Source organism: Haliotis rufescens, unplaced genomic scaffold (genome assembly GCF_023055435.1).
Source record: "Haliotis rufescens isolate VD_foot unplaced genomic scaffold, xgHalRufe1.0.p SCAF_3, whole genome shotgun sequence".
NCBI lineage: Eukaryota > Metazoa > Mollusca > Gastropoda > Lepetellida > Haliotidae > Haliotis > Haliotis rufescens.
The window spans coordinates 19,902,493-19,914,710 of NW_025964001.1; the positions used below are offsets into that span (position 1 = coordinate 19,902,493).

At 39.2% G+C, this 12,218-nt stretch overlaps 1 protein-coding gene across 1 annotated transcript in view; it reads left to right on the plus strand.

Moving 5' to 3' along the window:
• The first annotated feature begins 2,317 nt into the window (after positions 1-2,317).
• Positions 2,318-12,218, plus strand: part of LOC124137056 (eIF-2-alpha kinase GCN2-like) — a 43,516-nt gene continuing 33,615 nt past the window's right edge. Inside the window, exons 1-9 of the mRNA XM_046503177.2 lie at positions 2,318-2,622; positions 3,949-4,070; positions 5,075-5,177; positions 6,106-6,279; positions 7,556-7,639; positions 8,293-8,468; positions 9,281-9,408; positions 11,065-11,225; positions 11,989-12,099. Coding sequence (XP_046359133.2) covers positions 2,518-2,622; positions 3,949-4,070; positions 5,075-5,177; positions 6,106-6,279; positions 7,556-7,639; positions 8,293-8,468; positions 9,281-9,408; positions 11,065-11,225; positions 11,989-12,099 — 1,164 coding nt within the window. The 5' untranslated portion in view covers positions 2,318-2,517. The remainder of the gene's footprint in view (positions 2,623-3,948; positions 4,071-5,074; positions 5,178-6,105; positions 6,280-7,555; positions 7,640-8,292; positions 8,469-9,280; positions 9,409-11,064; positions 11,226-11,988; positions 12,100-12,218) is intronic.

Sequence of the window (12,218 nt, forward strand, 5' to 3'; positions counted from 1 at the left end):
GGGGATTTCAGATCCACGCACAACACATGATACTGGTTCACGTCATCACAAGACATACAAAATGGAATTAAGTGTGTTCGGTGTGTGTGTGTGTGTGTGTGTGTGTGTGTGTGTGTAAGAGTGAGGGGGGATGGGGTGAGTGTGGGTGGGTGCGTGAGTGAGTCTCTATATACGTGTGTGTGTGTGTGTGTGTGTGTGTGGGGGGGGGGGGGGGGGGGGTATAAGTGTGGGTGAGTGAGTCTGTGTTGGAGTAGGCTCAGTAGGGAGTCTTCATTGCTATGATGTAACATCATGAATCAACAAATGTAAATCGTGAAAATATACGTGTAAAACCGAATAAATATCTAGAAATCTGTTCACAACTGATGAATCCACAAAACTATGTCTGACACTGCATATATATCTTCTGCACATCTTTTCTCGGCTAAATATGCGTCCATAAATAGAAGACTGGATTAATATCTTCTACACATCTAGTCTCGACTGAAGATGCGTCCAAAAATCTAAGGCTGGATAAATACCATCTACACATTTAGTCTCGACTTAATATGCGTCCATAAATAGAAGACTGGTTATATATCTTCCACACATCTTGTCTCGACTGAAGATGCGTCCAGAAATAGAAGACTGGATTAATATCTTCTACACATCTAGTCTCGACTGAACATGCGTCCAAAAATCTAAGGCTGGATAAATACCATCTACACATCTAGTCTCGACTATATATGCGTCCATAAATAGAAGACTGGATTAATATCTTCTACATATCTTGTCTCGACTGAAGATGCGTCCAGAAATCTAAGGCTGCATAAATATCTTCTACACATCTTGTCTCGAGTGAAGATGCGTCCATAACTCTAAGACTGGATAAATATCATCTACACATCTAGTCTCGACTGAACATGCGTCCAAAAATCTAAGGCTGGATAAATACCATCTACACATCTAGTCTCGACTATATATGCGTCCATAAATAGAAGACTGGATTAATATCTTCTACATATCTTGTCTCGACTGAAGATGCGTCCAGAAATCTAAGGCTGCATAAATATCTTCTACACATCTTGTCTCGAGTGAAGATGCGTCCATAACTCTAAGACTGGATAAATATCATCTACACATCTAGTCTCGACTGAACATGCGTCCATAAATCTAAGGCCGGATAAATACCTTCTAGACATCTAGTCTCGACTGGGGAGTACACGAATGTAATCGAAGGCTGGATACATAGATCACTAGTTCACAAGTGTTGGATCGTCTTTATTTACGCGCATTTTACATTCGTTATTGTTAATTAAGTTTAAGTATACAGTGCAAGAATGTAAAATACTAGTATATGCTTCATCTGCATACTTATGGAAACTCCCACACCATACATTTCATAAGTTTCTTAAAATTATATTAAGTGCAACACAACGATCATGTAAGTAACTGTGTGCCAATAAAATCAGAAGTTATAGTTATATTTACATTTATAGTCATAGTTATATTTCAAATATAAATAACAAACAAAAACGACGCTTTCTCATTTGCTGAGATTATTTATTAACATAAAGTGGTGAGTGATGAAAATCTGTTACCTTAAAACTGACATAAGACACGGTTTTAGGTGTATTATATTGCAGTGTTTATACTATCAGACACCATAAATATGACATCAAATTTATATGAGCCCACCACTTGAACATGCAAAAATGTCACGTTCCTAGTCTCAACATTTGAGACATATCGATACATGGATCTAGTCGCGACTGAAAAGGAGTCCACAAAACTTAGTCTGAGACTGGATAAATATGTACAAATATACAGTCACGACTGAAAAGGCATCCACACTACAATGTCTAACATTGGTTGAATATCTACTGAAAAGGCGTCTACACATCTAGCCAAACTGGGGGAAAAAAGAGACTAAGATAGATCTAAGCGTCCACAAGCTTATTCTGAACAGATCTATTCTATTAGTCCTAGGCTTACTATGTAAGTGTCCACATGTCCTTTAGTCTAGATTCAGTAAGTGTCCACATGATATCTATATACTGGCCAAGAATGGTCACTGCCTTGACTGAATTTAAGTTGGTCCCCTAATTTCAAAGATCTGTACAAAATGCTGAAAACAGGAACATTCTGACACCATCGTTCTAAAAATCCAAGTTAGACTACGAATCCCTGTTCTGTGCTGAGATCTGAATTTGAGAATGACGTACGAACTACGATGTTTATAGCCATTTGCGAAGTTTGGAGTTCGAGCATGGAGTGTGAAAGCGGGTTATAAGCTTTTACGTCCAATCGTTGTTATGCATATTTTTTCTGCGTTGCTACCGGAAGTCGTAGCAGCGCCACCTATAAACTCTGAAAGTTTTGATGTTGGTGTTCGTAATATGTAAACGTGGCTGTTATTTTCATATTTTACAAAACTGTTGAGTGGCAATTTTCAGAATCTAAGCTATGACACTTAAGAAAAGAAAACGTGAAAGAAAGGAGCTGTTGTGAGGGCTCGTTGAGTGTCAGGCGGCGACGATGGCTAGCCAATCCCTGTCAGAAAGACAGGAGGATGAAATCCAGGCACTTTTGTCGATTTTTATGGATGATGCCAGTGATCTAAGAGAACAGGATGCGTGGAAGGTACTCAAACTTGTGTATATTCTACAATTCAGCATTCCCGACTGCCATAACATGTCATTACATCAACCTACCTGATAATAAAATTTTGATAGCCAAAGTAAATAATGAGTGTTAACTGCGTCCATCGGTTCTTAGTTCAGTTTTAGTCAGGCATAGGCAATGGTACCGTAACTGCCATTCATCGAACACGGCCTTGTCACCATCACAGTAGAGTCATGCTGCACTGATCTCACCAACTTTGTCATGTTTCTTTAGTCTTTAATACCCTACAGAGAAAATCGAGCTTATTAATTTCTTTGATTTTGCTGTTGATAAATGAAAATATTTTGTCCACACTTAATAATTATGAACAATGTTAGCGACAGCCAGATACACATCATCTTACATGGGCTAGTATGTTTCATATGGTGTGCACAATCAAATAAAGAAGCAATTATGGTCACATTGATAATTTGGATAAATTGGAATACTGTTAAAAGCAGCGTTAAACCCAACTCACTCACTCCAGCAATATCATGGTGGGTGGACACCAGAATTGGGTTCCACTTGTTCCCCACCTCCTGCAGTGCAAATGTAGATGTATATAGAAGTTATGATATGCACTTTGCTCATTGAGCTGAAATAGATTTTAAGGTCAGAAATTCTACGACAGTCCTAGTTTGCACTTAACATTGCTTGATATCACTAAAAGATTACATCTAATGTAAGCATTGTAAAATCTCATTGACAAAGTGGATGTAGATTAATATATTCCAAATCTTACCAAAATACCAGTAATTTTGCTGGAGACAAATAGCAGTAGGACATTTCTATTACATCACCTTTTGATATTCTATGCCATTATCAAATTTAAAAAGAATTTCTAAAGGACATTTTGGATGGCAGTCAGTCAGCTGATATCAACTGATATGAAACCCTCCTTAGTAACTATAGTAAATAGATACAATAGTAATTTTATCTCTTAAACTGTGGCACAGATATATATCATTAACTCATGAAAGGAATTTTGTCAGTCACTCACCGTACATTTTCAAACTTTGCCATACATACAGTCTGCAACTCTAGCTACAAGTCCAAAGCTAGTCTTACTGGCAAGCTCAGCAAAATATAATCGATATATATATCAGAAAAATGTCTGAAATAGTAGACTATTATTATGACATTCATCATCAGGTGCATATTAGGACACCTGAAAAATAAATATGAACATGATCATAATGATACACCAATGAAGACCACTTCAAACAAGGAATACTCTCACCATTTAGGTGATCCATAGTTATGCATGTTATACTAACAGTACAAAAGCTTACTAAATTTTCTCAGGTCCAGCGTCCACCAGAAATCAAACTTACACTGCGCCCTCAGGAAAGCATGGGGGGAGTTGACAGACCAGCATATGCACAGGTGGATCTCATCGTCAGGTGTTCCTGCAGCTACCCAGATGAGTAAGGCAAACATCCTGAGACTTGAAACAGGAGACCACTTCATATTGAAATCAAATTGGTGAAGTCATGTCTGGTCCAATCCCTTATAATTTACCATAAACATGATAAGGGAAGTTAATGATGTTGTCATATATTTTTTGTAATATTTCAAAAGCTTCATCCTATCAGTATCATGTACCCCTCATACTAACTTAGTTAGTACATATAGTAAGAAGGATTGGCAAGGGAAACTGAATTTCTTACACACCTGTGGGTGAGAAACACATTTGAGAAAACTGGTCTTATCTAGTTTGCATCATCATCACCTTGATAATCCACAGACATGGCTGAAATCTTTTTCGTGAAGTGTCACACAAGGTATGAGTAGTAAGCAGGATGAAGTCACTCATAACTGATATGTTAAAAAGCGCCACTGCAATCATGAGAAAAGACAAATATGAATGGATTCAATGCTAAAATGGTGTGTAAGAATAAAATTCCTGCTCCTATGCCTGTCATATACCAGTTATCTGAACTTGTTTCAAAATGTATCTAACTAGCTTTTGTTCATAGATGTGTTTTGAAATGTTTAAGATAAATGGTATCTGACAGACGCTCATGTTGTAATCTCTATATCCCCATCCATGTGCCAAGAGAAAATGGGTTCAGATGGTCAGGCTCGGTGACTTGGTTGATGCATGTCATCGCATCCTTATTGCTTGGATTATCACTGGATTGTCTGGTCCAGACTTGATTTTTTACAGACCGCATCATATAGCGGAATTTTGCTGAGTGTGACTGTAAACAACAAATGAAAAACCTATCTGCAACTTCTTTGTGTGAACATGACTAGTAACTGTTAAGTTATCAATGAAATGTTTTGGGTATAAGTCAATCTCATTAAAACTAGGTCTGGCTCATTAGATAATCACATGATCTTTAGATCTTAATGCTGAGAGGTATCATATGATATTGTAATCATCATTCATATGAATCCCCTCTTTACATATGTTTATCACTAATAGCCCGCCTGACGTTCATCTGGAAAATCCAAAAGGCTTGTCCAACAATCAGCTGTCATCTCTTAGAGAAGAACTAAAATCTCTTTCTAAGAAACTTGTGGGAGAGGTAAGTCAAATGAAATCTACTTGTATAATAATATGTGCCATGATTGTGACAGAGACAAATGCCATGAGGACATTTTCATAACGTTATCAACTTTTGAGAGGATAATCCTCTACACACTGGGCCCTGAGGGAGTAACAGTATATTGAATACCCAAAAGAAAATTGTCAATAGTCAAAACAAAGAACGGACAGTCCAATCAAAATCGTGTAACATAATTGACAGTTGGTTCGTAAACAACACAGAGACTGCTGTGCAGATTTTGGCCAATTGCAGGATTTGCAAAACATGTGAACCATCGACTTACGTTTTCCCAACCTTCCATGTTGTTATTCACGGCTCTCAAATGATTTGATGCACTTCGCAAGGTAAGATCCTGTTTGATTACAATATAGATCTTGATTATTGGTCAGATCACTTTGACTGGGTGCTGCCATTTTGTTTAAAGCAAATGCCAGTGATATGAGAGGTGGAATCTGATTTGTCAATAGGAGGGACATAGATGGGACATTATTTGTAATGGCTACTGGCATTGCTACGATTGAGCCACGAAATTCTAGACAAGTTCACCTAGGTTGGAAACAGGACTTTTTTAGTCAATTAACACCCTTGCCTCGGAATATGGTTCTCCACCATCATGAACATGGTTGCAGGGTTTAATAGACCAGCTTATACCCTTATTAATGAAACCAGGGAACTTGTTGAAATATGACGTACCATTATTTTTATAATGTACTAATATTCATGGTTTCAGCTTGGTGTAGATACTTCTCAATATCATGTTTATGGGTCCAGTGGCTTGGCTGGGTTTGACATAAGCTAATGTCCCAGATCCTCTGAAAGTCTGAAGCACTGAAGTGTTAACATACATGTAAGTCGGTAGTTGTTAATCAACTTAAATTGTCAATGGGGATTTATTTTGATGTTCTAGGTGATGATTCATGAACTAGCTCAGCATGTACAATGGTTCCTCCACACAAACAACAAGCCCCCAACTCAATCTTTCTATGATGAGATGATGGAAAACAAACGTAAACAGGAAGAGATGGTTGCTCAGGAACAGCTGAAAAAGATGGAACTGCAGAGGAGAAAAGAAGAAAAGGAGGCAAGTTTTCATATATAAACATTATGTTCCCCTGCACCTAACACATGTATAACATCTCCAAAACATGTCCATTAGAAGCATTTTAGGATCCAGATTTTCTAATTTTCTCTTAATAGGACAGTATCATGAAATTAATTTTGTGAATGTCAAGACTAAAACAAAATTATTATTATTTTATAATTTATGTGAACAGTATTTCAGTGCAAATCAGGGATTCAAACCCATGATCATGATTATAGGATTCTGACAGCCATTTGCTAGCACCTTAGACAGCTTTGTTACCCATACCCCCGACTGTACGTGAAGAACATGGGCCAAGCATTACAGATGCCAGAAAATCAGTATTGCACAGAATTACGACATTGTTTTTTGTTATATGAGGTTCATTGCACTGGTGTTGCGTTAGTAAGTCATTAGTTAGCCTGGGTATAGCAGGGCTGGGTTTTAAACTATCTGGGTTTGAATTGCCTCTACCATACGTATACACATGATACATAGTATTTACTAACTTCCAACAACATCGAACAGTTTTCCTTAGGTTGTAGTTAATATTCCTCAAATAAACTACTCAGAAAGTTATTCAACTACCTACATTAAGACTAGACATCATAATTTCAGTGTCGTAAGTTTAGCAAATCATCCTTGTCACGACTCTTCTTTTGAAATCAAAAGATTTTAGGGGTCCTGGATTCAAATAATATAGCAGCAAACCACATGGGCCCCAAGATCCCTCCTTTATTTTGAACACTGCACACCTACTACACCAGTCATCTGCCCATGTGAGGTAGGGCAATGGGGTGGCCTATTCTGATGGGCAGAGGTTAACCTTCAGGCCTATTCTAATCTTCTGACAAACTGGAGCTCTTAATAATGTGAGTATTCTGCCTGCTCAGCTGTAAACTGAGCTTATCTGCTCAAGTACAATTAATTTTAATGTCATCTTGATGACCATGTTACACTGAAGGCTTTGATAGACATTTAGAAGTTGGAAGAACATGAAAATTTTCATGGATAACAACTTCTTTTTTTTCCTTTGTGACAACGTTTCAGGACTACTTCTTGCCCCCTCATAAGGTGGCTACTGAATAAGTACCCGGTATATTGAGTTGATATTTATACATTATGATGGGTTTACACCAGGTGGGACTAACAACATGGTAGGGAAGCCTGAAACCTTATACAAAGTGTAAAGAAGTTGTTCTCCCTAAACAGTTTCATGTCTTCATGTTATACTGCAAAGTATATTTAGTAATTCCATCTGTTGAATTTGTTTTAGCGACAAAATATTGAAGATGAAGTTTTGCGAAAACAAGCTGCATTAAGGATTGAGGTCAAGAAAAAAAGAGATGAAATTGAAAAGGTGAGGTTCATGTTCTCTTACTCTTAGTTGTTTTATGTGATTTCTTTTTGCCAAGCGATCAGTCTGGGTTAAGTGATGGCAGTATCAGAAATGACACTTTTGTCCCAGTGTTTTGAGAGATCATAATAGACAACCCTGTGACCTTGCTCATCCAGACTGTAGCGTTCCTGGTAAAATGGTAGGATGAACATATTTTCGAAAAGATTCACAATTCAAGGGTGCAGATTATTGTTGCATTAAAGATATACAATTCTCCATGCATATTCCAACCAGCTCCGCGCTCTTCAGTGCACTCAACTAAAGCACATGCTTACCTAGGACTTCAATACTCGGCTCATGCACAGGTTAACTACTTCTATTTGGCCAGTAAAGATATGTAAAACTCCTAGAATCCAGATGTTCATTTCATATGAGTGCTGTCCTGGTTGTATCTATACTGCTCAAAAGAAGTTAAAGAACACCCGATTTTTTCACATGACTATGGTTAACCTGTCATAGTCATCTTCAAAAAGTGAATGTTCTTTAACTTCTTTTGAGTAGTATATCTCAAGTGTATCATGATTAACGGGTATCTTCTCGATGCAACTGAATTATTATTGTTATTATGGTAATTGCCAGTTTTACAGCAACATTGACAGAGTTGTGGTTTTCAGGACAATAAGAACAACAGCATGTCTGAGCCAACCACCCCTTCTTCCGAAGTATTTTTCTTCTCCCCGATCCAGCCATTGCCTCAGGTGACAGGGAGGGACATGCGGCGGTCATCAGAATCCCCTGTCTCCTCGAGGGAACGACAACAACAGATAAACGGGAACACCAGGAGACAAAGGTAGACATACACATATGTAGAGCATGAGGTCATGCAGTAATATAGAATGATATGTTTGGAAAATAATGACATATTTGTGACATTTTATTGTCTTTACAATGGAATGTATAACGTGTAGAAATATCTCTAACCAGTTCTCGTCTAATTTCTTCAGATGTCAAGATTTCATTTATCATAATGTGTATCATGATACTATTAAGAGGGGGGCATGGGTGGCCCAGTCGTCTAAGGCACCGCGATTCGCTGTGCAGAGTTGCGTCCCTTGGGCACGCCAGAAACCTATGATTGTGGGTCCGAATCCCGCTTTGCCCCAATTAAGTTTCTAGGTTTGTCAGCACCATACCCGTGCTCGTGAGTTTCACCGAAGTGGTAAACGTCTTAGACCTGCATCACTTCGGGCTTTCCTCCCACATTAAGCTGACACGCCGTGATATAACTGGAATAATGTTTAAAGCCGTGTTAAATCCAACTCACTCACTCACTACTATTAAGATTTGTAATGTATCACAATAAAGTGAATCATCATAGGCATAATCTTGGTGACCCACATGAAAATAAGACTTTGTTTTAACGAGTAATTGAGTTACTATACATCCAGCCTGAACTAAATCATTAGAATTGAGATAAGGACAAAGAAAAAGCTATTAGTCTGTAGTATTGGTTATATTCTTGTAACAAAGTGTAAGAGGCAATTTTAGGCTAATTGACGTCACAGATAGTGCCATGAATGCATTGTGTCAAAAACAGGTCTATTGTTTCTGTTCAACATTGACATTAAGTTTGATTAAGTAAGTGTAAACCTTCATCAACAGGAGAACAAGCACACCAAAAAGAACATCAGAAGAAGGAGACAATCGACATAAAACTCCCCCTGGTGGTGTCATGGTGCTGGCGTTTAACACAAAGGGGGAGAGAACTGTTCAGAGGGGAATGTGCCTTGGTAAAATATTTTGAGCTTGTCAGGTTTATGTCGAATGAACACATCATAATGAGGTCATAAAGAGCTATGTTCAAGAGACAAAAGCTAACCATGAAGATGTGGCCATTGCTATTTTTGGATGATAAAAGATTTATTATTACATTTGACAGTTTAATATGTACGAGGGGTGTTCATTAAAGATTTCCCCTAAACCACTTAGGGTTATCATATTTGGTTGAAATTTCACACGTGTAATGATACATGTATCTATGGGTTATGTCTGAATTTGCAGCACCAAACTATTAATCTTACCACTTTTACAGGTGTTATGATCGAGTAGGGTGTGACAATGGAGCCAGTAGAATACCGAGCAGTGATTAGGTTTTTATATTTGAAAGGTCGCACACCAAAAGAAACTTTCGATGAAATGAAAGCGACTTATGGGGAAGATGCCCAATCATATGACGTTGTTAAACACTGGCATCGCCAGTTCAAGTGTGGTCGGACATCTGTGGAAACAGCTGCCATTCCTGGTCGCCCCCATTCAGCCATTGATGAGGACACTATCCATCAAGTGGAGACCGCCATTTTGGCAGACCGACGTATAACTGTTCGCCAGTTAGCACAAGATGTCAAGATCAGTGTAGGGTCTGTGGAAAAAATCATCCATGACAATTTGAACATGCATAAGGTGTCTGCACGAAGGATTCCCAGGTTGCTCACACCTTTCCAAAAGCAGGAACGAGTCAATTGCTCAAAGGATCTTTTGGACATGTGCCAAAAAAAACAGGCAAACTTTTTTGACAGACTTATCACACAGGATGAAACATGGGTCCATCACTGTGATCCTGAGACTAAAGTTCAGTCGATGTAATGGAAGCATGTGGAGTCACCACCCCCAAAGAAGGCACGTGTCCAACCCTCTGCAGGCAAGGTCATGCTCACGGTGTTTTGGGACCAGCACAGAATAGTGATGATGGATTTCTTGGCAAAGGGTACCACAATTACAGGAGCTTATTATGCTTCACTGCTGCGGAAATTGCGGGACGCTATCAAGCTTAAGAGGCATGGCATGCTGACCAAGGGTGTCCGTCTCCTGCAAGACAATGCTCCAGTACACAACTCCGATGTTGCCCAGACAGAAGCGCGGTCCTGTGGCTATGAAATCCTTCCACATCCTCCTTACTCTCCTGACCTTGCACCATCTGACTTCCACCTCATTCCAACCATGAAGTCATTTTTGAAGGGAAAACGTTTCACAGATGATGAAACACTGATTTCTGAAGTCAAGTCCTGGTTTGAGACACAAAATGAGGGCTTTTACAAGCGAGGTCTCCATAGTTGCATAAAACGATGGGAGAAGTGTGTAACTCTTGGTGGTTCCTATGTGGAGAAAGACTAATACCTATGCCAAGTTTCATTCCACTAGGTCCATCGGAAGTGGGTCAGGGGAAATCGTTAATGAATACCCCTCGTATGTGTCACTGATTTTTAAGCATGTGTAAATTTAGTGTACCACCAAGAGTCAAAATTTGCTTTTTTAGTTTCATAGTTTCATTACATGTTCCTGCTGAGCTTCTCCTGCAAGCAAAGTATGATATGTTTCTGTTTAGTCTTTGATTAATTTTTTTAACATGAATTGATAAATTGTCTTGAACAAGTCGTCTCTAACCACAGAGCACAACCCAAATGGCAGTACACTGTATGCGGGAATGGACACCAATACAGGGACTTTGGTTTCAATATGTGAATGGGTGCTGAAATGGAGGCATTTTGCTAACAAGACGAGTCATATAGATATTGAAGAAGATAAGGATGCCACTACTTACATGAAACAAGTATGTACATCAAAAATAATTCTTGAACGTCAGCTTGTTTGTATGCCAGTAGAGCACGGGTGGCCTAGTTGTCTAAGGCGCCACAATTCACTGTGCAGAGTTGCGTACCTTGGGCATGCCAGAAACCTATGATTATGGGTTCGAATCCCGGTTCGCCCTGATTATGTTTCTAGGTTTGTCAGCACCATACCCATGCTCGTGGGTTTCACCGAAGTGGTAAACGTCTGAGACCTGCATCACTTCGGGCTTTCCTCCCACATTAAGCTGACACGCCGTGATATGACTGGAATACTGTTAAAAGCGGAGTTAAACCCAACTCACTCACTGTATGCCAGTAAGTGTTCAGTTAGCACGTAATTGTGTTAGAAACATTGTCTCTCTTCCATTTTACCAAGGAAGTGCATTGTGGAGAGCACCCCATGGTGTTTCATGCTGTTGTTAGAGCAGAGTCATGATGTTCTGGTGCTTACAGTGTAGGGTCTGTTGTTCATGATATCAACCACAGGTTTGCCTAGACTTGTTTGTTTACAGGCAGTTGTGATGTTCAAATAGTCCTGACATTCACTCACTCACTCACTCTTTTGAAAGAAGTGTAATGACAGTGGACCTTATATTGAATACCCTTCAGGATGAAATTTGTTATAGTTAAATACCGCTCTTCAAACATAAGATGTCAAAGTCAAATGACTGGGAATGTTCAATAAATTGCAATATGTAGTAAGTAAGACCACCAGCAACCAGGTCTCCCATCTTGTGTTTGCAGATTCACAGCATCGAGCAGGAACTCATGTCTCTCATCCGCCTGCATCACCCGAACCTTGTTAACTACCTGGCCATGCGATATCAGCAGGACCCTGGGAAAATCACTGTACATGTAAGTGGAGGGTGTGTCTGTCTTACCTGGGGCAGGGGTGGGATAGAGGGATCACTGTACATGTAGGTGGAGGTTGTGTCTGTCTTACCTGGGAGAGGGGAGGCATAGAGGGGATCACT